Here is a 23,099-nt window from a genome sequence, read left to right on the forward strand (position 1 = left end):
TCCCACATTAGTCATTCTGGGTCCAATTAATCTTTGAGACCTCTGCTGAGATTTCCAAAATGGCAAACACACTATGAAACTAATTTGACACTGCAGAAATTGAAGTTTTTGCTAGTGGGTAGTCTGAGATAGTATGTGTAGTATGCCAGGCTGGAGTGAAAATGCTTCTGTCACCGGTAGGGAATTTGGCTGAGATAACTGGTTAATTGCACTTTTTAAAGATGACGCACAGAGGAATTGAGAAGGATCTCAAATGTTCTGCTCAATAAGGGGAGATTTTCCACTAGTTTTAGACAAGCTACCGAAAGCTTCATGCAACATAGGGTGATTTTCTGGTTTTGCTGTTGCAGGTGCTGAATTGATTTCACATGTATTATTATATTAATGTTTAAGTAGAAGATACCCTGTGTTGAGAAAAAATACTAAGAGTTCAATGCCCTTCATCATTTGAGACTGAGGCTACAGACTCAATGAAAGAAAAGTGTTTATATGTATGGATGGTTTGCCTTAAGTGTCTCTTTGAGCTGGTGTTTAATAAATCTGTTACTGTCTGGGAAATAATTTTTTCCTGAGACCAACAGAAAACACTTTGTCTGAATGAAGTTGATGAGGTTGATGTTTAGTATTTGCTTTATACAATGTTTTGTTGATGCTGTGTGTTTGTGAAGTTGCCTGCTGGCCCAGATGCCTTCCATTCCTGCTATTCTCCCCAGTACCTGGAAAGAAATAACTCTGTGAGAATTTGCTTAGACAGGCTCAGTTTACAAACTTTTTTTGAGTTTTTGCTTTGAGCTGTAATATGTTTTGTTGGATTTAACTCATACATCAAGTAAACCAGTGATGGTGGTTGAAAAGTAGAATATGAAATATTTGAAGATCAGGGTAGAGGAAGGTGGCAAAAACTATGGCATGCTACTTTACTTACTTAGATATTACTGATTAAACCAGATTATTTCTGAGAATAAAAAATTTGGCCGGTCCAGAATTTTGAGAGGTGTACTAAATCTGCTAATTACCAGCTTACTAAACATATACTTAGAAAGTTATCCCATTTCTCATATTGTGAATCTATAAATATCGGGGCAAAAGATTGTAAGATGGTGGCTTTACAGAAATAGAGAAACCCTTAAGCTGCTGGCAGAGTAAGAATAAGTAATGTCTGCATTTCTTTGCATTTAATTTTTTTTAACACTATGACCTTTAATCTAATAATTTATTAATGTATTTTATTACATTTAAGTATTTTAGGTATAATAACTCTTAAGCTATTATTTCCATTTATTGTTATAAGGGAGCTCATAGCATGAAAAATACATGTTGTCTAGAAACTGCTCAGTGCTATTTATGTGCCTTCTCTTAAAAAACAACTGTTTAATTTTTTAGAGCATAACTGTAAAAGGGATGTCTCCTTGGGGCCAGAGCTGTTTTTTTCATAAATTATGTGTGAGCATATGAGCTGGCTTTTTGCACCTAGAAGTTAGTTTTATGAACTTAGTTTTGTAAATCTGGTATCTTAAGTGCTATTTATTCAAGTTGCTTGCCCCAGACTGTTTCATAGTAGTTGTTAAAAGCACTTGCTAATGGAATGCTATCTCCTAATTCAATAGGCTTTGCTACCTGCTTCTAAACTGGTGAAACGCCTAGATACCAAACAGTATTAAATTCATAAGCAGTTTGCTGTACTTGACTCCTAAAGTTTTCCAGCACATTGATTATTGCAATTGTACTGGCTGTGTTTTCAGTTCTATTGAATGTCACTGAGTGAGGAAAGCCTAACAGGAAAAATGATAAAATGACATTTTAACACTCTGTTAGGCAAGTCAGTGTTGACATACTCCAAAAAAGGAGATTATGCAAGTTCTTTATGGATATACTATGTGTTTCTCGTGGTGTGAACATTTGCCTTTGAGAAAAACATCCATCAAAAAATACAAGGGGGGGAAAAGACGGTGTCCACATTATATTTTCAGAATCTAAATTTGTGGAATTAGACTATAACGTGTGCAGAGAAAAAGATAGATGCTACAACAAATCTACTTGCTGTGTACTAAATCCTGTTATCTTTTCAGAAAAAAGCCAAAGGCCAGCTCCTGTTTGAACAAATCATGTATCATCTGGACCTTATAGAAAGTGACTACTTTGGATTAAGGTTCATGGATTCAGCACAAGTGGCAGTGAGTAGCTATGCTCTTTTTATGCAACAGTCTTAAAGTTAAATCCCAATATTGACAAAAATGCTGTAAGAAAACTTCCTTTTGTGAATTAAGTTTTGTGCAGAAGTTCTGTGGTGTGTGATTTTTCCATGTCCCCAAGTTTAATTCCATCTCCAGCACTCTAACATGTGACCATGCTGTTGTCTCTTCCTTTCTTGTTTTCATGTCACACCTCCTGTTGTCACTAGGCAGGCTGTTCCAGTCAGACCCCAGAGCCTGGTGTGTCATGTAGAAACTCTTGGTGCTGATGATACAGAGAGGAAGGAGCAAAACCAGACTGTGTGCTTGGCCCTTTTGCTGTATGCTGTACAGAGAGGAGGTTTTCCTTTGCACATGCCCTCTGCTTTCTTGTCAGCAATGTCTTGTTAATGTCTGCTTGCAAGAAGGGTATACCTTTCATTTGTTCAAACCAGTTGCGACTCAGATGTGCAACTGTAAGTTTTTAGGAGGCTATGTGTGTGTTTGTATCAGTTAGAGTAAATGGTTCTTCCAAGTCCAAGTTTGTTGGTGTTTTATTTTGTGTTTCTAAAAATGTAACAGGTTTTGAAATCAGAAGCAGAGCACTGTCACAAGCAACCACAGGTCTTTCACTTGTGGGCTATGCACATATAGTCAAGTATTTAATCCTTTCACCAAGGGTAGCTGCAAGTTAAGTGAACCTTTAGGCAAGGAATGTTTTTTTCTTTGTCGTGCATCTCTGTAACTTAAACTTGTATTTACTTAGCCCAGCATCCCCAGGTAGAATGAGATCTCCATTTTCCTGCTGAATATGTCAGTCTCATTTGCTAGATGTATTAACCTAATTCCTTTTGTGTTTCAAGGCCTCTTCAGAACTTTTTCATGCTTAGGATGGCACAGGGGAAGCACAGACAATTGAGCTAAATATCTGAATTGTTCAAGGTTAGCGTACAAAAATGGAGGCAGTGACTTACATTCCTTTATTTCTGTGAAGGTCTGTGTCCAGAACAGTTTGAAGGTGATCTCCTAATTGTTGAAGCTTTGTACAAAGGCAAAAAAAATTCCACAAATTTGCACCTTTGAAAGAAGCTGACAGCTTTGGACACAGTGCTCCACCCCAAAACACGTATAACTTGATGGCTTCTTTCCAAAATTATTGTGATTGAATTTTATGCTTATCATGTAATTGTAGAGAATTGTAGAGAACACTCCTCAGAGAAAATCATTGGTGCTCAGCATCTGAAGCAAACTTCATGGCCAGTGGGATTAGCTGCTGCTGCTCTGTAGTTCCCAGTAATGAAAGTGGTCTTTAAACCCCTTGCGGAGCAAAGACATTTAACACCAGGAGAAAAGGACCATTACACTAACAGATGGATAGCAGTCAGAACCATGCATATCAACAGAAATGAGAAAACAACCTATTGCACACCATTTTATATGTCTCAAAATCATGTTAGCTGTGCTCAGCATGTGCAGTCCAGGATGAGTACTGATAGCGAAGGGTTCTATTACATTTATCTTTTTGCTTCAGGAAAACAGTAGGAAATCCTAACTCAGTTTCTGCCATGTGGCTTCTGATGTATTTCTGATGTATTGTCTCTAGAATCTCATAAGAGTTCACAGTGGGTTAGTTTTTAACTAGTAGAATTATCTGTATGATATTTTTTTTTTCTCTTCCTGATCTGCTAGCAGATAAAGCCATTTCATCTTGAAATGTGTTAATAAGGGTTAATGTTGCCTGCCACAGAAGTGGCTCATGCCTTGCTTTTGTCTAGCAAATTCTTACTGCCAGTCCAGAGAGTACATGAATGAATATTTGATACTGCACAATCTACCAGGTACGGGGAATTTCAAACTCCGTTTGCTTCCTTTTCTTAACTACGTGTGACTGAAAAGCAGCAGAGTAGAGATAACAATCTGTTTAAGCTGGACCTTAATGATGAAATGCATATAATGAAACAGAAAAGATCGCATTTTGCCAGAAGAGCTGAATGCAGCAGCCAGAGATAATTAATTGCTTTAAGAAATGAAGAACTGTTGCGATAGCAGCCATTCCTGCTAAAGGAGCTGGCAAGTTCTAGCAGAAACCCAATCTGCAGCTGCAAACAAAGAACAGAGACTAATCAAGTGACTTGTCTAAGATTATTCAGGAGGCCTGTTAAATAAACAGTGTGAGAATCCAGTCCCTTGCTGTACACAGCATTGTCCACTGGCTCCAGAGGAGACCATCTTTCTGCTACCCCATTTAAATCTAAGAATGTTGCCATACTTCCTAGTTACTTTTACTGATACAAACTAGCAACACAGTTATACAAAAAAGTTTTGGAAATCCCACACTTTTGTTTTAACTACAAGTAGGTTTTCAGTAGATTTATTGTGAACAACTGAAGGATTGGGGTTCTTTTTCATTGTTTTCTGCTGCTTAAGTGATCACTAGTTGGGTGTTAAAGATTTCCTGGGGAGTGGAGGAAACCCAGATAATGGAAACTCTTCTTGACATTTTGGATTTTTGTACTGAAGTAATAGCTTCTTTAAAGACGTTCTTAAAACAATTAGTGAAGTGAAAGAATTGTTGTTTTCATGGGATTTCTGTGTTGACTCTAGTCTGCTAGAGTCAGAAAGTCTTTCTAGTTCAGAAAGAGACCAGTTTGAGCCTCAACATCTTATTTAATTAACCTCATTTTCCCAAACTTCTTGAAATGTTACCAGGTCAGGATTTCAGGGATTTTTGTATGCGTTTTGTTTTTAATTTCTGCAGCAGCAAACTCTTTTAATAAGGTCTTCCAGTACTCTGCACAGTCTGTTGTTAGTACTGTCTTCTGTTTAGCAAACTTTATCTCTGATTTTCAGCAATAGACTGCGCTGTGCAAACCCTCATCAAAAGTAAACTTCTTTTCCAGGTCCACTTGAATTCCATTTTAATCACTTGGAATAAATCTCAAGTTTCTTGACGTCTGTGTCTGTCCATTCATGTGTTGGTTTTGGGGCTGTTTTTTTTTTTTTCATTTCCACCCCCACTTAAAAGCAGCTCTGTTTCCCTTCTCTCTTACACACCCTCACCACTGAGCAGGACTCCTGTGGGCAGCAGCAGTCAAAGCCCAGCAGAGTGAAACACTATCGGTGCCTGTCATGGGCCTGCTTCTCTGTTGCCTTCCCATGGAATGTGGAGGAGATGAGGAAAAACAGGAGGAAGATGAAAAAGGGGGCACAGTCAGCCCTGGAGCCTAGAAAGGGCCCTCCCTGCCATTCCTGTATCTAAATCACCTGCAAGCCTCCAGCTGCATAGTTTCTATATTTTTTTGGTAGAGGAAGGAGTAAGTAAAGTCTATTTAATTGCAAGTGAATTTATGGAATAGGAAAAAAGATTATATGATTTCCCTGAAGAAAGAATAATTGCTCAGCTCCCATTTCACTGATAGGGTAAGCAAAATTTATGTAAATATTTGCTTCATTCCTCCTTAAACTTCTTCTTTATTTAAAAAATATATTAGATTTATTTCAGATAGCTCTCTGCAGCTTAGTTGGAATAGGCAATGAGAGCATTCTCAGCTGTGTGAACAGCAGCAGCAGATGGTTTAAGCATTCTCATCTGCAGCTAATACAGCAATCAGTCACAGGCAGGCTGTGTTACAGTCTGATTTCAGCTCTCTGCAGAAGGCAGGGCTGTTGTGGAGGCAGGAATGTGTTTGCACTTGGCAGTGCAACCTGAAAATACTGGTTCTTTTTCATACCTTTGTTGCTTTTCTGTCATCCCTGGGGCTCACTGTGAAGTTCATGTCACACAGTTTGACAAAAGAAGTGTTGCTAAGTATATAATTCATCTGTATTAGTTGCAAGGTGACTTTTGGGATTGATCTGATGAGGTGGTGTTCCCTGGGCATGGTGAACCATGCAGGACATGGTGTGTCAGGTAGTTGGCTCTGGCTGTTGAGTCAGTGCAATTACGTTGGTCAGGGTGCCATATTTCCTGTTTAGGTGAGTCACCTTCTTTGGAGGAGGGAGCTGTTGGCCATAGGCAGCACTTTGAAGGAGATCTGTCCCGCTAGATGTATGTTAGAGTTCCAGCTTTAACCTCTGCTATAAACTCTTCAGCAGTGTCATTATGTGCAGTTATTTTGGGAAGCATAGTATATACGTGTAGGTGTTTAAATCTGCCAAGTACAGGTTTTTTCACATGCTGTTGTACACAGTGTAAGTCAAGCCATTGTTTTGGCTTCTTGTCCAGTATATAGCTTATAATTAGCATTAGTAGGTGAGGCAGTAACTTGTCCTGCCATGTGACAGTTGTTAAAATGTTACCTGTGAATAGATTTTTGAGAATTAGGTAGAGCTGTCTCTGATGTTGGGACACAAGCAGTTGTGCTGTTACTGCACTTGAGTCATCTAAAGAAAATGCCTGAAAGCCAACAATATTTATTTTGTCTCTCCCCATCCTGCCCCAAGTAAACATCACACACAGCTGAGTGCCAGAGTCTTCAGCTATGATTTATGCTTCTCTGGCACATTGTCACTGGCTGACCTACTAATGTGTGAATTAAGTGTTTGTCTGGACAGGATGAAAATCTAGTGAAGTGGTTTGTTAGTATGGTTTTTTTTCTTTTAAGTAGACAGTGCTGTCTTGAAGATTTGGTTTAAATAAGGTACTAGAGGATGTTTCTGTTGCTCAAAACTGACTTTTTGCATTACAAACTTTGAGCAAAAGGATCTTCAACGAGCACAGAAAGCTGTGAATTGTGAAAGACTTGAATTACATTGTTTTATCAATCTACTTGTTATTCCAAGATGGTCTTCACTAACACTTCCTCTTTTGTTCTTTCTGAGAGAGTTCTTTATTGATAATTCAGTGAAATTAATTTATTTTTCAGCATTGGCTGGACAACACAAAAAGCATTAAAAAGCAAGTTAAAAGTAAGTGTACTTTCTGTTTTCTCTTGAGACATTGTATTTAATATACAGGAAGCACAGTCTGTTGAAATGAGTGGTGGGGGGCAGTGTCCTGTGAGAGCGTGAAGGTGGCAAGTGACAAAAGCTCTGCATGGTGTTACTGACTGTTAAATGGCATCTTCCTTCTATAACTCATACTACTTTATTCTAATGTTCTTAATTAAACATGTTATGGGCTCATTAATTATAGTTGAAACAGAGTCAAGGCAGCTGAAGGTGTTCTAGTATTATAGAGCATTATCCTGGCTATAGGTAAACTTGTCTTGGAGCCTCATGTATGGCGCAGTCCTGCATGCTTGAATCTGTGTGCACTCCACCAAGTCCTCACCTGCTGCACAAGGGTTCAGTGTGGCCTGGTTGTTGCAGTGATGTGTGCTTGGGTAAGATGTTATTTAGCAGCTTCCTTGCTCTGCACTGTGGGAAGTCTTCAGGGATTTGTGGTGTTTTAATCCATGCGAGGTTTTGGAAGCAGTGAGAGGGAGAAAATTCCTCCTGTCAAATGCAAGAATCAGCAGAGCGATGCACATTTTTAAAGAACTGTTGATCCAGTCTTTTGCTGAATTAACACTTTGGTTTCCAGAAGAGATGATTCTTCCATAGAAGAGTCTCTTAAATACCCATAAAGTATGTCTAAACTTCTGTGGAATAGGAGGACTTGAGTTGTCAGCAGTATTTCCCAGAGCCCTGGGAAGGTGTTGCAGAGACCAGCAGCATGCCTGAAGATTTACTCAACAGTAGAGACAAGATGCACAGCTTTCTTGGTGGTGAATAGAGCCCTTAAATATAGAGATTAGCCTAGATTCATGTGCTCTTGGCAGGAGTTATTGTTAAGTTAATGTGATATGACCATTGGGTTGACTTGTGACACATAAAACTATTTTGTGTGTATATTTAAATGTCCTTTCACCCCGATGTTCTTCACAGATTTCCCTGGCATAAGGGAATTCCTGCCTTAAGACCTTGTGCAGAACATAGCCAACCAATATCAGTCAAATTTTGTGATGTGATTCTGTGTAATAAATAAATAACCTGTCTCATCCGCTGTTATTGCTGTCTTGAATGAATTCTGTGTTGCAGTTGGCCCCCCGTATTGTCTGCATTTTCGTGTAAAGTTTTACTCATCAGAGCCCAATAATCTACGTGAAGAGCTAACAAGGTAAGAGGGATTTTGTGTGTGATAGTGGGACCCAGATAAGGCCAGGAAAATGTTTTCTGTGGTATCTATTTAAACAATTCTGAGAATTCTTTAGCAACTGCTTGCTGTTGCTTACTTGGCTTTTTGTAAATGTAGTTTTTCTTTTTGTAAAGTAGCTATTTTGTGTGTGGAAATAAATGTGACACAGATCTAAATATTTATATATTACTTAATGCACCATTTTTCGTTAGGCAATTTTAGCAACTGATCTGAGTAGCTTATGCATGATGGACAGAGGTTTTCACTGAAGAGAACAGACTTCATTCCACTGTCTTTATTTTTCGTAAAATGTTAGTTTCAACTGCATACAATCATCTTGTCTCCAGGCAGAAAAGCATTGGATTGCAGGTTAGAGGTTCTCTTTGGAAAGAAGAAGTTCAGTTAGCATTCCATTGCATGTGTGGTCTCCAAAGAACTTAGGGGAAGGGAAAATAGTATTTTACTGCCGTGTAGAGCTAAGTTGACACTACTAGAGGTGTAGGTTCGTAGTATCAGGTGAGCAGTGGTTCCTCTTGATTAAAGCATTTCACAAATCCATTCATAGAACTGCATTTCCGGTTGGACTGAGACTACTAGGGGTGCTTTGAAAAAGAACACAACCTACCATCTGTCAGGAGTATAAATCTGTTGTAAAAGGCAACATTTCCTTGTGTTGTTACTGCTGCTGCTGATCCCTTTTGGAGAGTAAACTAAGTTATATTTTCATAATAGCTGTAGACATTTCATACCTCAGCCATTTTTAAGGGTGTGAAGTGCATTTGTTTGTTGTTCAGGTTTATGTCTGTGTGGATCTTCAATCTGCACTTTAGCCAAATCCCTTGGAGTGCTACCAGGAAGATTATAGCAGCATTACCCCTTCCAGCCATATGTACCCTGTGCAGCTTCATATTTACATGTGGTAACATAACTGCTTTTTAATGCTTTCCTGCTGATCTGGGAAGAATGTTTCACATCCCTGTTCATGTTCCTGAAGAAATATTTAACTATCTTTAAAACCAGCAACTATAGACAAAATTCAGACCTATAGCTGTATCAATTTACACTATAGAACATTTTCATCTGTTTTGGCTTGAGTTCTGCCAGTCAGACCTTGCTGGGCAGGTTTTAGCAGGGCAGATCTGAAACCTGAGGGCTTTTAAACACTGTCTGCCTGTTTAGCTAATCCCCCAGAACAGAAGACTAGCAAGTGGTCCTTCTGTCTTTAGACAGTGTGACACCTTAAAGTAGCAGAAGTGGCAGGAAGCCTGCTTTGCTGCCAGTTGTAGGTGTCACTGGCAAGGACTTTCCCAAGGGTTCTATCCTTAAACAGCAGGACACCCAACTGGAGCTACTTTTCAGCTCCCACAGGTGCAGCCTGCTCATATTCTCATCCAGTGTTCGTGTGACACAGCAGGGGAAGTGCTTGAATTGCTCCGAAGTGTTACGTGGCTGATAAGCACAGACTGGTCATACACGCTGTGCACTGAACGCCTGTGTTAATTTTCATACCTGGGTTCAGTACCTACCAAATTTATTCTCCATGCAGAGCAATAAAGGAGCGTTCAAAAGGTTTTGGATAATAAATGGTTGGGCAAAGTATTTGTGAACTTCTGTGGAACCTGTAGGAAAAACACCTGCACGTGTTTGTGTCTGTATGAAAGTTTGAGGAGACACAGGCACATGCTGAAGCAAAAGTTGTGTGTAGGGCTTCTAGGAATCCGTGCTAGAATTCAGACTGGATACCTTGGTGGATGCTGGTGTTTTGTACTTGATGAGACCTCTTCTGTTAAAGGAAAGCTGTGTACCATAATGGAACAAGGGGGCTGCTCTTCAGGGGTATTGGATCAGAAGAATTGGTATTGCACACCAAAGGGATTTATATTTAATATTTGCCCCATTTTTAAGCAAAAAGAGTAGAGAATATGCAAGGCAGTGAAGGAAAGCTGGCTCTGAAGAGTAAACAAGTTGAAAAGGCTGCAGCCTGCTGTTTAGTTTTGGTCACTTAGCAGTCAGTGTTCCAGGTTAGATTTTAACTAAGCAATCCATAGTAGAAACTTTTAGTTATTTGCAGGACTTAAAAATAACCATTCTTTTATGAGATTGGTATGAGTATGAATAATGAAGGAAACATGGAAATTGCAAGTTGTTCTTTGCTCAAGTAGAATCAGAAGAGAATAAAAAATATATCTAGTTTGGTATCCTGTTTATTTTTCCATGCAACACAGTAGTTCAGCTTTTGACAACTCGTACTTCTGGGTTTGCTTCATTTGAAATGCCTGCAAAACACACAAACCCAACTGATAAAACCTTGAAAGGTCACAGTGCTGTTTCTTTGGTCTTGAAAACCCATGTTAAGAGTAGAAAACATTTTTATTTGTCAGGCTGTGACTCCTGTTGACTGAACAACACATTAGCACCATTACTCAATGACTTATTTCTTATTTTATCCTACAGGTATTTATTTGTTCTGCAGCTAAAACTGGATATTCTTAGTGGAAAGTAAGCAGCCTTTTAAACTATTACAGTAGCATAGAGTTTATTAGATTTGTATTTGGATAATTATTAACTTTTGCTTAATGATGTAATGTTATTTTTTTTTCTCTAAAATACTATTTTCTCTGCATGAATTTCAGGAGAGGAATGCTTAACTAAAGTAGGGTTTATCTACTGATAATCCTGATAATTTTCAGCAAACCTACCAATATTTTTTCATTTTCTTATCCTAGACATTTGCAGTTTCTTACTGTCAGTTACAGAAGTTGTCTGCTAATGGTGTCAGTTCAGGTTTTAACAATGCACTTCTCTTTTGGCAGATTGGAATGTCCTTTTGACACCGCCGTCCAGTTGGCAGCTTATAACATGCAAGGTGAGTATGTGGAGGAAGGGAAGGGTGAAGCTGCACCAACAGTTTTGTGTAGATTCTTACTAGCTGTTTAAAAAAGTCTGTCCTTTTTATGTCCATAAAATGGAATCTGCCCAGACATTAGTGATCCAGTGTGAAATGCAGATATTTTTGATTGTACTTGTGCTGAAAGTATGTACAGAAAATGACTGAATTCCTCAGGAAACAGAACAAGGATGTTCTGAACGTAAACAGCTTTGCCCTAAAGTTTTTTTCTCAGGTGTTTATCTGCAAATCTGTCCACTTTCACAGAAGATGCAAGGTCTGCAGCCTACCTGAATCACCTTGATGTAGTAACACAGCTCACTTCTTTTTCATAATTTTTCATCATTTCATCACTTACAGTTTCTGTCAAGTGTTGTCTTTGTTGTCCAGATCAGGTACAAAATTGGTTTTGTTTGAACTGTGCATAAAATACCAGCTTTTGACGTCATCTTATTTGTAGGAACATCTTAATGCCCCATGTCTCATGCTTGTACTTGAACATTCCTGGTTGAACTGCACTTGTAGGTATTTCAGATCCTTCTTCAGCCACAAGATGTGACATTGTCTTTTTTTCTCAGCTATACAGCACTGTGTTTGAGTCATCTCAGATTTTATTACTCAGTTGTCTTTAGCTTTTGATTCCAGATGAGAATATGTTGTTTGGATGAGGCTGTGATGTTAACAAATGCAAAGTTCCCTATGGTGTTAAGCAAAGGAGCTCACAAGAGGAGGGCCTTGAAGTTTTAAAATTGCTTGCTGGATTAGGCTTTTTGGGTCCTTATTGGGGGATATAGATATATGGATATATGGCATTATTCAACCCAATTGATGTGCCATGTGTTTGAACCACACAAATTCTCCAGACAACATTGATTGTAACAATCTTGTTACTCTTACTCTGTACTTACTCTGCGTGAGGTAGGACTAAGTCACTGAAATTTGTTCTCTTACAAGTATTTCTGAAAACACTTCCTTCTTTTCATGCAGGAAGTGCTAATGGCCCTAAATTGTGTGTAGGTGTAAAGATTGGGATTAAACTGTGAAGACACCTGCCTTTTTAACCTGCTCTTTTCTGTGGAAGGAAAGCAGTTAGAATACATTCCACAGTTCAAAATATTAGCATTGTTAGAGCCTTAAGATACAGATTCAGTAAATAAGATTTTGGAAGAACAAAGTGATTAATTAGGCCATATATCCACTGCTTTTTGTGGTGGTCTTTTCTTTCCTCTCTCCTGCCTGTAGCAGGGCTCTAATCTTTCCGTCTGACAGCTGTGTACTTTTATTTAAATCAGCTGGAACCTAAGCTGGCTTTGACAGCATTCCTTTCAACAGAGGCAGGCATTTTAGTGGGAGTAAATTATTATAGAACTACAGACTTCCTCAGTCAGCATTTAAAAAAAAAAGAAAAAGAGGGAGGGTGAAAAGATTGTTATTATTCTTGCAGCATTCAGAATCCAAGAAATGGAGTTTTATATCATGTGGCATTTCTATACCTGTGGAATACTGGTATTTATTTGACTTCTCCAGGTCTTCCCAGTGATGTCTCTATTTTTCTCTACATAAACATCTGTAGTTTCAGTTTTCAGATAGCAATTATTGGCCTGCATCAGACTTCCAAAGTCCAAGTTAGAGAATTATTCATATTTTTTTGAGTGTGAGCTGAACATTAAGAAGCAACTTGAAATTAGTAGGAGGAGCCCATGCTTTGTGACTCTGAAAATCAGTACATTTTTGTAAAGGTTTCTAATTGTCAGCTTCAGAATATTAGATTTTTATCTGTCTTTAAAACTGGACTTGTTAGCATCTGTGGGACATAGAGTTGTGTTTTTGGTGTGGCACATCCCTTGACTGGTATATTCCAGTATGTTTTCTACATAGCATCTCTTACTGCCCCTCTGAGCGTGCAGCAGTGGACTCGATGAGCCACTTGGCCAACCCAGGAAGGTATTTATTATGTCCTCAGATGAAAAGGAGAGCAACAAATAACAGCTGCATGATTGTGCCCTGACACAGAGTAATTTTAGCAGGACAGGGCCATATAGTATCATAAAATTGGAAACTGAGTTGCAGACTGGACAAATAGTTTCATGAAAAGTGTTAGAACTGGTTTTGCTTTTTATAAAAAACGTCAAGAGACATTGCTTTAATATTTTAAGGCAAAATTCCGTTGTAACTTTAGTCAGCTGTCATCTTGGTAGATACTTCTGTGATAAAAATGTTGAAAATTATCTGCAAGAAAGGAAAAAAGGTGAGTTTCAAGGATGGTGATAAATTCCCTTTATAGGAAGCTTTTTAAGGAATATGTCAATAATACTGCATAAACAATAATGCAAAGCTTTTGTGCAGAGAACACAACTATTTGTTCAGTGTCCATAATTTCCCTGTCAAAAATGGTGAAAGGAGAACTGGAGGAGAAGGAACACAAAAAGGAATTTAGTATTATAGACTAAGTAGAAAAGTGTGCAGAAATTCCTCTGTATGAAAAATATCCACTGTGTACTGAGAACAGTGACTAACAGTGTTGTTCTTTGTAGCTGAACTTGGAGACTATGATCCTGCTGAACATGTCCCTGAGCTGGTGTCTGAGTTCAGGTTTGTTCCCACTCAGACTGAAGAGATGGAATTAGCTGTTTTTGAGAAGTGGAAGGAATGCAGGTACTAGATCTTCCAGTGAATGCTGCTCAGCTGTTTGCACTGATTTTTCTGTGAAGAGAATCTATTAAAGAGATACTGCTGATGCTTCTTCTGTGACCTTATTCAGAAACAGAATTTTAATATGGTTCTGTCCTCTTTTGTAGAAGAAAATAATGTGAAAAATAACACTTTTCAAAGGCTTGAGTAAAATGCTGAGGTACCAAATCTTGAAACACAATAATTTTTTCAGCAGTGTTTTCAGATTAGAACTTTAAAAAGTGGCCTTGATCTTCATTAAAGTGAATGGTTGTCAACAGTGTTTATGTTTTTCACAAACTTGCAGGAACTTTTTTTCCGCTTTCCTCATATACCAGTTTTTCCTTTCTGTGTTTTTTGTTTCAGGGGGCAAACACCAGCACAGGCTGAAACTAACTACTTAAACAAAGCTAAATGGCTGGAAATGTATGGTGTAGACATGCACATAGTCAAGGTATGTTTAACCACAACATGGTGTCCTTAGGAAATGATAATGTTAGTTTTGTGTTGCATTTCAACACGAGTTCTGCTTTGAGGGGGGAAAGAAAAGGAATATTGTTCTCATGCAATCTGTGTAATAAGTGATCTGGCTTTGTGTCAACATTTCACTCTTTGGGATATATTTCTAGAAGGTATAACTTGAGTCCAAGTATATCTACTGTATGTTAAATTTGTGATTGATGTGGAAGTATGTACTACAGTTTGTATTTAGACAGGAGTTTTGTGAAAAATCATAGTTACTCAATTTTGCTGGGGTGTAGTCAGCTACCAGGTGAAGAACTACAAATTAGTATTGGTCTCCTGCAGAGATGCAAGTGCAGCAAATGCATAAGGATGGCTGTATTACACAGACAAATCAAGAAACTTGAATTTTTGTCTTTAGTCAGCCTTATTGAAGGGATGCAAAGAAGAAAAACCATTCCATAAGATCATTGAAACACAATAATTTTGTTGTATAAGATAGCAGATATGTGTGTAATTATAATACTGGGCAAACAAACTACATGAATCACTCTAATAAATTGGATAGAGGGTCAAACACCAAAATGAATATAATTTTTATTTTGTGGCAATTAGGCAAGAGATGGCAATGATTACAGCCTGGGACTAACACCTACAGGAGTTCTTGTCTTTGAAGGAGACACAAAGATTGGTTTGTTTTTCTGGTAAGCTCTCTGTATACTAAAATTCAGTTTTGATCTTGGTTCTTTTGTTTCCTTTATGATAGCAAAAAAAAAAAAAAATTGTTTGGGTTGTGAGAACAATATGAATATAAAGTACTTTCTCAGTAAGATACTAAATGTTAGATGTTACCTGCACTTTCTGTTCATCTCACAGGCCAAAGATCACAAGGCTTGACTTCAAGAAGAATAAACTCACTCTGGTTGTTGTTGAAGATGATGAACAGGTAGATAAATATTGTTTAGTTACATATCAGTCTTGATTACACAGTACTAGTTGGCATACTCCTAATCTTTCTTTATATTTAAGTTTTGAGAATTAATGTGGATGCCTGAAAGATTTTTTGATTGTGACTTGTGGGGGAAGGAGGGAAATGGAGGAACTTATTAAGTAAAAGATAAACTTTTCTGTCATCCATTTTTTTAAAAGAGAACGCCTTGGTGAAACTAGACCAGATACTTTGGAAACAGTGTGCATTGCGCAAGAAAGTTTAAAAAACCCAAAACACTCACATACCACATTTAGTGGAATGAATTACTTATGCAGGTGTCAGAATTATTCTTATGTGGAAGAAGTTGCATACACCTGAGACAGTTAAAAAGTGAGCATCGGTAATTTGAGAAGATTAGATTTGGAAATGAAATGCTGTTAGCCTTATCAACAAGTACCTTCCTGTTGAAATAGTATCTTTAATTTGTAGTTATTCGGAGGGGACTCCAGCCCTTTCCAACTTCAGAAAATACAGCAGTTGTTCATTACAGCTTCTAAAAAGGTTGATTTTGTTGTCTAAATGATTTTTTAAAAAATATATATATATATATTAGGAGTCATAAAAATCAAATTTTATTTGCCTTGCATTCAATTTTAGCTTTGACTTATTCAAGCCTATTGTAAGTCATCAGTGTGCTTTGTATGCTTTAAGGGAAAGGAGCAGGAGCACACTTTTGTGTTCAGACTGGATCATCCCAAAGCCTGCAAACACTTGTGGAAATGTGCAGTGGAACACCACGCCTTCTTCCGGCTCCGAGGGCCTGTCCAGAAAAGCTCCAGTCGGTCTGGCTTCATTCGCTTGGGATCTCGCTTCCGATACAGGTCAGTGTCATCTGTCATTTGGCACATACCTCCTGTCATTCCTTGCTTTTCCTGAATTCTGGGTTTTAGTTCTATTATCAGCTTTTGGCAATATTACTTAAGCTTTAGTCTCTTCTAGAATTTTCAGCTTCTCCCAAAACTCATGCACAGGGACCACAGAAATATGCAAAGGGCAAGCATGCTTTTGTCAGCAACTTAACGTTTAAAAAGTTGTTACTTCTGCCATTTGTCTTGGGGAAATGGGGTGAAGAAGAGAATATTTCTAAAACTCTTTTCCTTTTTTATGGAAGGTTTTTTGAAGTGTGAAGTTTGGGATGTTTTATTAGAACTGACATGAGATAGTAAGCTATGAATTTAAAATAGAAATGTGCTGTTTTTATGAGGGTTATCTCTATTATCTCTATTCTATCATCACATTCATCAAAATTATTTATTTTACTACTTTGCACTTCTACATGGCATTTTTAGTGGGAAAACAGAATATCAAACCACAAAGACCAACAAAGCCAGGAGATCAGCATCCTTTGAAAGAAGGCCCAGCAAGAGATACTCAAGACGAACACTGCAAATGAAAGGTAAAAGAATTTCCATTCTGAGGAGTATAATCCAATGTGAGAATCAGGTAATCATCTTCTTTAAAAATTCCGAGTAGGAATTCTCCTGTAGTTGTTTGCCCTTCTCTTGACTTTTCAAAATTAGGTTTTCTTTGACTTATTTAAGAGAACTCAGATATTTTATAGAAAAAACTTGTGTCCAAAGCTTACCTGGCAAGTAAAATAGCCATGAAAATTACACAGTATGTCTTGGTATGAAGATGAAAAACTTGGGCCCAGGAAACAGTGATATATTAATGATAGAATTTTAAATTTATGAATTGAGTTAAAAATTTTTGTCATTGAGATTTTTTTCATTGTTGTTTGGAGCTGCACTTCCTTGTCATGATCTGACAGCACGTGATACCTTGTTTCTGACTCCCACTCTTGCATGGGTCAAGTGTGACAGCCATGTCTGCCTACAGATGCTTGCTTAAATCTGGCTTTGGTTTGCTCTTCAGATTCTTTATTTTCTGATTTAGATTTTGTTTTTCACACATTATACGTGAGATGTGTGCAACTTTTGCCCTTTTGATTCAACTTTTCCTCTTTTGGTTACCTACTTCTAGGCAGTGCTAGGCTATTTTTATTAATCATGCAATTAATATTTAACTGGTAACCAGATTATAAATTAAATTTTAATTAATGCTTTATATTCTTGCAGCATACACTGCTAAATTGGAAGAAACAAGGTAAGATGCATTCCAGTATTTGAATTTCTGTCTTTGATGTTTGGGACCTGTACTTCAGCAGGTGTCTGCAGAAGGAGGATAGAGTGTTGGCCTCTTAACTGTGGTTTTGCCATGGGTCTTGTGTTTGTTTGCTTTATGTAAAAATTATTGTTCAAAGCAAAGCTTCTGTGTTGTTGTCACACAGACAATTTTTCCAGACTTGCTTACTGCCTAGCAAAGAGGTTTGTTGATTACTAGCTATGATTCTTGCTGGATATGAGCTGTAGTTCATGTGCTGCCATGTAAAGAGATCAGGTAAAAGTGTGTGAGGTCTTCTACCTGAAGTCTGCCTGCTCCAGTTGTGTGACTGAAGTACCTCATTCAGTGAAGGTCATAGACAGGAAAAAGACAGTAAAATGAATATTTTTTAAATAAGTTGATGGGTTTATATTCTGTATTACACTTGCATTTATTTTTATGGATGAATAACATTGAAAAGAAAGCCTTTCAGTTCTTTATTTCTCTACTAAAAGTCTTTCTGGATGTGTAGGTTCACACTTGCTGTTGCAATGTAAATTACTCATATGTATCTGAATCATATAATTTTCATTCCCTTCCTTAAGGGAAGAGTAGAAACCAGGTTAAAAGGAACTGCCTGGTAGTGAAGAAACTTACATCACTCAGGCCTGTCCTTTGCCCTAATAATTTGTGAACACTGCAATGATCAGTTGCAACCAAATTATTTTTTAAAAAGTAGATATTCACAGATATTAAGTACCATGGTGAGGTGGGTAAGAAATACCAAAATAACATTTCAAAGCAAGCTTAATACAGCCCAGCATTTGCTGTCTGTAGTAGCAGGGGTGATTCTTTCATGAGAGTGGGAGAGGTGTAGAAGTATGGGGACAAGGCTGCAGTGTGATTTCCTGTATTTTTTTTTCTTTCTATACAATGGGAAAGTACTCTTCAAAACTGGGTGTCATTAAGATCCTCTGCATGCAAAATGTGACTGTTCGATTAATTAGTGCTCTTGTCATGCTGTGTTGTTGTGCCCTTGTCTGAGTTTCAGGTTGCTTAGGTCATTCTGAGAGTGGGAAGAGAAACTTCATGTGCAGTTTCTTCTCCTGATAAGACTGCAGTCTCCTGATCTGCACTTAGGTGTGGCACTGTTGTGTCTCCGCAGCAAGCTATGCCATTTCTGAAACTCTACCCTCCAGTATTGCTAATTGAAATGCATCATGAAAGATGTATGTTGTTCCCTTCTTTTGTGTTAACCCAGCGCAGGGGAATGTGCTAGTCAGAAGGCATTCCTTAATATTTCTGTTAGATACAGAAAGGATGAAGGGGGAAACGGGCAAGGAACAGCTTGTTCAGTGTTGACATCATGGTGTTTTAAATAAAATAATTCTAAAGAGTCATTGAAGTAAATAGAGAAATCTATTTGAATTGTCAGCTTGCCAGGTTGGATAGCTGTTGTCCAGACCATAAATCAGAAAATTAGCAGGTCTTAGGAGGTGGGAACCTTTTAAAAAAGGTTAGAAGTCTGGAGAAGAAGCTTGCTTCGCATGAAATCTATAATGCATAATTACTGCTTTTAACTCTCTCAAAAATGTGAAATGTCTCTTGCAGGTTCAGAGATCATCAAGAATAGGGATATGGGTCTTATTTAATTCATCAAATATAGTAAATATTTAATAACATAAAATTATTATTAATGCTGTGCTGAGTTGCTCTGCATGTAAATTTGAATAGCTGCTTTTAAGTCCATTAGTGGTTGTATGCAAAAGAAATGCTTCAATTTTTTTGATAAACTTTTGTGATGTGAAATGTCAGATCAGGAGTGTTCTAGTTATGGAACAAACATAATATCTACAGCGTGTACGTGGGCTTTTGACAGTGTCACATTTTGCTGGGTGTTTTAACTAAAATGATAAAATTTTTGCTTTAGAAATGCCACATCTCTGCTGCTGAATCAGGAAGATGTTTTAAACCCGGCTGGTTTAGGAAAGGAAGAGTTAAAAACAGATGAGTTTACAGAAGAAACTACAGCTTGAACAAAGGAAAAATAACTTGATACCCTTAACTAAGGATCTCTAGGATCAGACAACTGTCCTAAAGCAGAAGTTTTTAAGGATTTTGTGAACAGAGATTAATACTTTGGAAATATCTTAGACTCTCTTTCTTTCTGAAAGTCCTTACAATTTCACCAGCCTGCAGAAACCGTTTGTTGATCTGATTAAATTGAATAATTGACTCTGTTTCAAATTCTTCTTGTCTTTCAGTGCTGCAAACAATGCTGTTATCAGCCAAACTAATGGATCACAGGTAAGGACTCTCTTTCATTTTTTCTAAAGCCAATTTTCATGTGTCTCAACAGATTTGAAGATTTTGTTATTTTCTCCTGAAATCCAGCGATTGACCAATTGAATGTTACTGTTAACTGTGTACAGTGCTGGAAAATACTGGTTGTAGATACCCAGTGCTAGGGAAGTAAGGGAAGAAAATGACCTTGCTTTAGCTTTGTGCTTAAGAAGTGTTGATGTTTTGTTCACTTTAATGTGTCATCACTTCATTAATGTGTGTATAATAACTTGTTTATATTCTGTCTCCAAAGAGCTGGAATGCAAAGCCAAACCTACCTGTCCTAACAGCAGTTCCTTCTGCACCAGTCTTAGTAGAAATTGAAAACCTCCCAAGAAGTCCAGGAGCCAGCCAGCAAGATAAGAAGTGGTATGTTCAGCTTTGCTGGGAAATGAATTCTGCTTACTTACGCATGATTCAAGTAGCTTTTCCTTTATCTGTACTTAAATAAGCTGCTATCCTTGTATCTCTGATGCAAGTTGACAATCAAGTAAGGGATGATGCAGCTGATTTTTTCCTATGAATTGTGTGTGGAGAGGTGAGGACAACAAGCTTAGTCACTGCCAACCAAAGGAAAATTTCTTCAGGGGCTAAAGGAATTAAGGATGAGTACTATTTTCAAGTCTTGGAGAGAGTTGGGTCCTTCTCATTTGCTTGTAACCCTTTGCTTGGTATCGTGGGGCCCAACTTGATATTAGGATAATACAGACCCCTGTAAACTGGTATTTTGAATTGTCTTTCAAACCTTCTGAAATAGGCAAGCTGACTTTTCTCATAAGCTTAGGTAGAATGGGAGCTTGAGGAAAATGACACAAGCTTAAGATAAGAGCTTTGATTTCATGTAATCAGAGTATTTATTTTATGCATTAGATGTATCTCAAAATGAAGGGGATTTATTTGAAGATTGATAAATGTACATGTCATTTAACTTTTCTTAAACTACTTCTATATTGCAAAGCTATTTTCAAACCAAAACTGGCATCAACCCAGTACTTGTGCGCAGATCATCTTGACTTCTTTGGCTTCTTGTGCCTATAGCTTATCTTAGAAGGGAAATTCTGGCTTCTGCCAGACTCATCAGGAGCAGTCATGGTGGAATGGAGTGACACCAAAGCTCTTATCCTAAGCAGTTTCAGCCCTCAAGAGAAAGGGTCTTTCTCCCATTGTCAGGCATATAAATCTGCTTTGCTTCAGTATCTCTTACGGGTAGATGATACCTGTTTGTAACAGTGCTGTGACAAATGTACTATAATTATGTAAATTGAATTCATTTAAAGACTATCAATTTTGAATGATAAAGGGGATGATAATTCTGCTTTGAGTTGCATTTTTTGACATTTCAATCAGAACATATGATCAATGCTGTTTTTCTTTCTTTTGCCCTTGATTTATCTAGTATCTGAAATCTGTGCTTGTCTATGGTGGGATCCTGTTGATCGCTCGATTCCTTCCGTGGTGGTGGGTGAAAGGTGGTGGCATCTTTATTCTTCAGCATTCTCAACATGGTTTTATTTTTATTCTTTTGGCCTAATTGCAAGATGAATGCTAGACGCCTGTATTTCCTTTGGTGGAAATGTTTGACTTGGCTCTAGACCAGCTCTTCTTGGGTACCTGATTTGTGCTAATGTTTCTGCTCATGTTTGCAAGGCTGCCGTTGCTTACTGAAATCCCACTGCTTTGGTTCTGAAGCAGAGAGGGCTCTATACCCACTCAGTTTTGGGTTTGTTATGCCAGTTTTTAGGATTGAGAGCTTGAGCCTGTCTGTCTTAACATTGTCCAGGAATCTCAGCTTACATGCCAGCTGCTGCAGGATGTAGTGTTTGTATAGAAGAGTGGGAGTGAATGCAAAATACAAATGCATGTAACCCAAAACAGTGTGTCCTAAAGAAAACAGCTTGTTGTCAACTGATGCATTTTAATTGAGAGTGCAGTGCTTCTACTGTGTCTGTGTTACATTTCTTTGAGCCATTGTTACTGAAAGTTGTTGTCTTCTGGTTTTACTGTGTTCACTGGAAACAGTATTGCCTGTAATAAAGGGCAAATCCATCTCTAGGAAAAAGACAGTAGTTTGGAGCTGAGTCAGGACTCTAGCTACATTCTGGTTTCCTACATGGGAAGTGGGGTTAGGTTAATGTAATTGTGAGAACATACATATTTATTGCTGGGGGCTGTGACTTGGCTATTGTGCCTGCAAGGGTGTCTCGGTGCTGCTAACAAGATCTCCTTTCAACTGCTACTGTCTTTAATTGGCCTGTTTCTGCATGAATTATCTTTGCTTTCTGTCAGAAAAATAGTCTTCTTTTAGAGAGAGCTTGCCAAAGGTTGTTGAGAACACCAAAATCTTCTGGACTGTGGATTTTGTAGATAGTTAGATTGAAGGGGTTTAGAAGTAAGGTCCTGACCTCCTGGGTTTCTGTACTCTGCTTGGCAGATGCCTGTATTGGCTACCTTGCAACCTAAATCCCTTCCTAATGTCAGTGTTTCCTTTAATTTAAAATGTTAATGCTGCTGCTGCCAACAGCAGTTTTGCCACATTGTAGAAAGTAGTTTGCCAGATACAAAGGATTTTAGTATTTCTGGCTTTGTTTTTTTGGTTGGTTTTTTTTTTTTTTTTACTTTCAGTCCTGTAAAATTATCAGTACAGGAAAGCTGTACTGGTCTGCAGGATCTGAAAATGGTCCAGAATATTAGTTGCAAGTCTGGAAAACGTAAAACATGATCAGTGTCTTTCTAAGTTTAGTCTTTCCCCAAGAAGCTCTTTATTTGCTAAGTTAGGACAGCAGACAAAGATTTATTATTTACTTCCTTACTGTGTGATAAGTAAGGAATTTTTTTTATTTTTATTTTTGCTAGTGGTTGTAGCTTTCCCTTAACCACATACATGAGAGAAATGGTAAAATAAAGGAATGAACTGTTGGGGATCAGAGCCCTCGGTGTTCACGGGTCACTTCCTCAGTGTGTTTCACAGAAACCAAAACTGTGAATTTACACATGAGCAACCTTTGTATAAATCATGTCTCTTCTAAAGGAGGACTATCCTCAAATGTTAATCATTTACCACTCTTGTGAATCCTGCATGCTTTTCTGCTTGCCTGCCTTAACACGTGTGATCTTCCAACTCAGCTGTTTGCTTGGCTGTTCTGGAACATGAGAAGGTGGAATTTGAGCTGAAGGCCATCTGACCCCTCTGTGTGAACAGCAACAATCCTTCCACTTTGTTTAGATTTGGCTCATTACATTGAATCTTTTACATGAAACTGAAGGAATACCTTTGTTTTAGGAATTTCCTTACTTTAGTGGTTTATGAAGTGCTTTTTATCCAAGCACTCTTTTGATATGTGACTGTACCTTTTA

The 23,099-nt window shown here is 37.9% G+C and overlaps 1 protein-coding gene across 23 annotated transcripts in view; it reads left to right on the top strand.

Annotated features, from left to right (window-relative positions):
• EPB41L5 (erythrocyte membrane protein band 4.1 like 5) overlaps nucleotides 1–23,099 on the top strand; it is a 55,897-nt gene that overhangs the window by 9,527 nt on the left and 23,271 nt on the right. For all 23 annotated transcript variants that reach the window (XR_015289233.1, XR_015289236.1, XR_015289231.1 and 20 more), the window contains exons 3-16: nucleotides 2,070–2,174; nucleotides 7,037–7,079; nucleotides 8,193–8,271; nucleotides 10,744–10,788; nucleotides 11,103–11,155; nucleotides 13,711–13,831; nucleotides 14,213–14,300; nucleotides 14,924–15,012; nucleotides 15,185–15,254; nucleotides 15,951–16,120; nucleotides 16,589–16,695; nucleotides 17,378–17,405; nucleotides 19,667–19,709; nucleotides 19,999–20,114. Coding sequence is in view for 15 of the 23 variants with exons in the window: in XM_086897669.1 (XP_086753795.1) it covers nucleotides 2,070–2,174; nucleotides 7,037–7,079; nucleotides 8,193–8,271; nucleotides 10,744–10,788; nucleotides 11,103–11,155; nucleotides 13,711–13,831; nucleotides 14,213–14,300; nucleotides 14,924–15,012; nucleotides 15,185–15,254; nucleotides 15,951–16,120; nucleotides 16,589–16,695; nucleotides 17,378–17,405; nucleotides 19,667–19,709; nucleotides 19,999–20,114 (1,157 nt within the window). In the remaining 8 variants the exon portion in view is untranslated. The remainder of the gene's footprint in view (nucleotides 1–2,069; nucleotides 2,175–7,036; nucleotides 7,080–8,192; nucleotides 8,272–10,743; nucleotides 10,789–11,102; nucleotides 11,156–13,710; nucleotides 13,832–14,212; nucleotides 14,301–14,923; nucleotides 15,013–15,184; nucleotides 15,255–15,950; nucleotides 16,121–16,588; nucleotides 16,696–17,377; nucleotides 17,406–19,666; nucleotides 19,710–19,998; nucleotides 20,115–23,099) is intronic.

This window comes from Cyanistes caeruleus, chromosome 7 (genome assembly GCF_971803275.1).
Source record: "Cyanistes caeruleus chromosome 7, bCyaCae1.hap1.1, whole genome shotgun sequence".
Lineage (NCBI taxonomy): Eukaryota > Metazoa > Chordata > Aves > Passeriformes > Paridae > Cyanistes > Cyanistes caeruleus.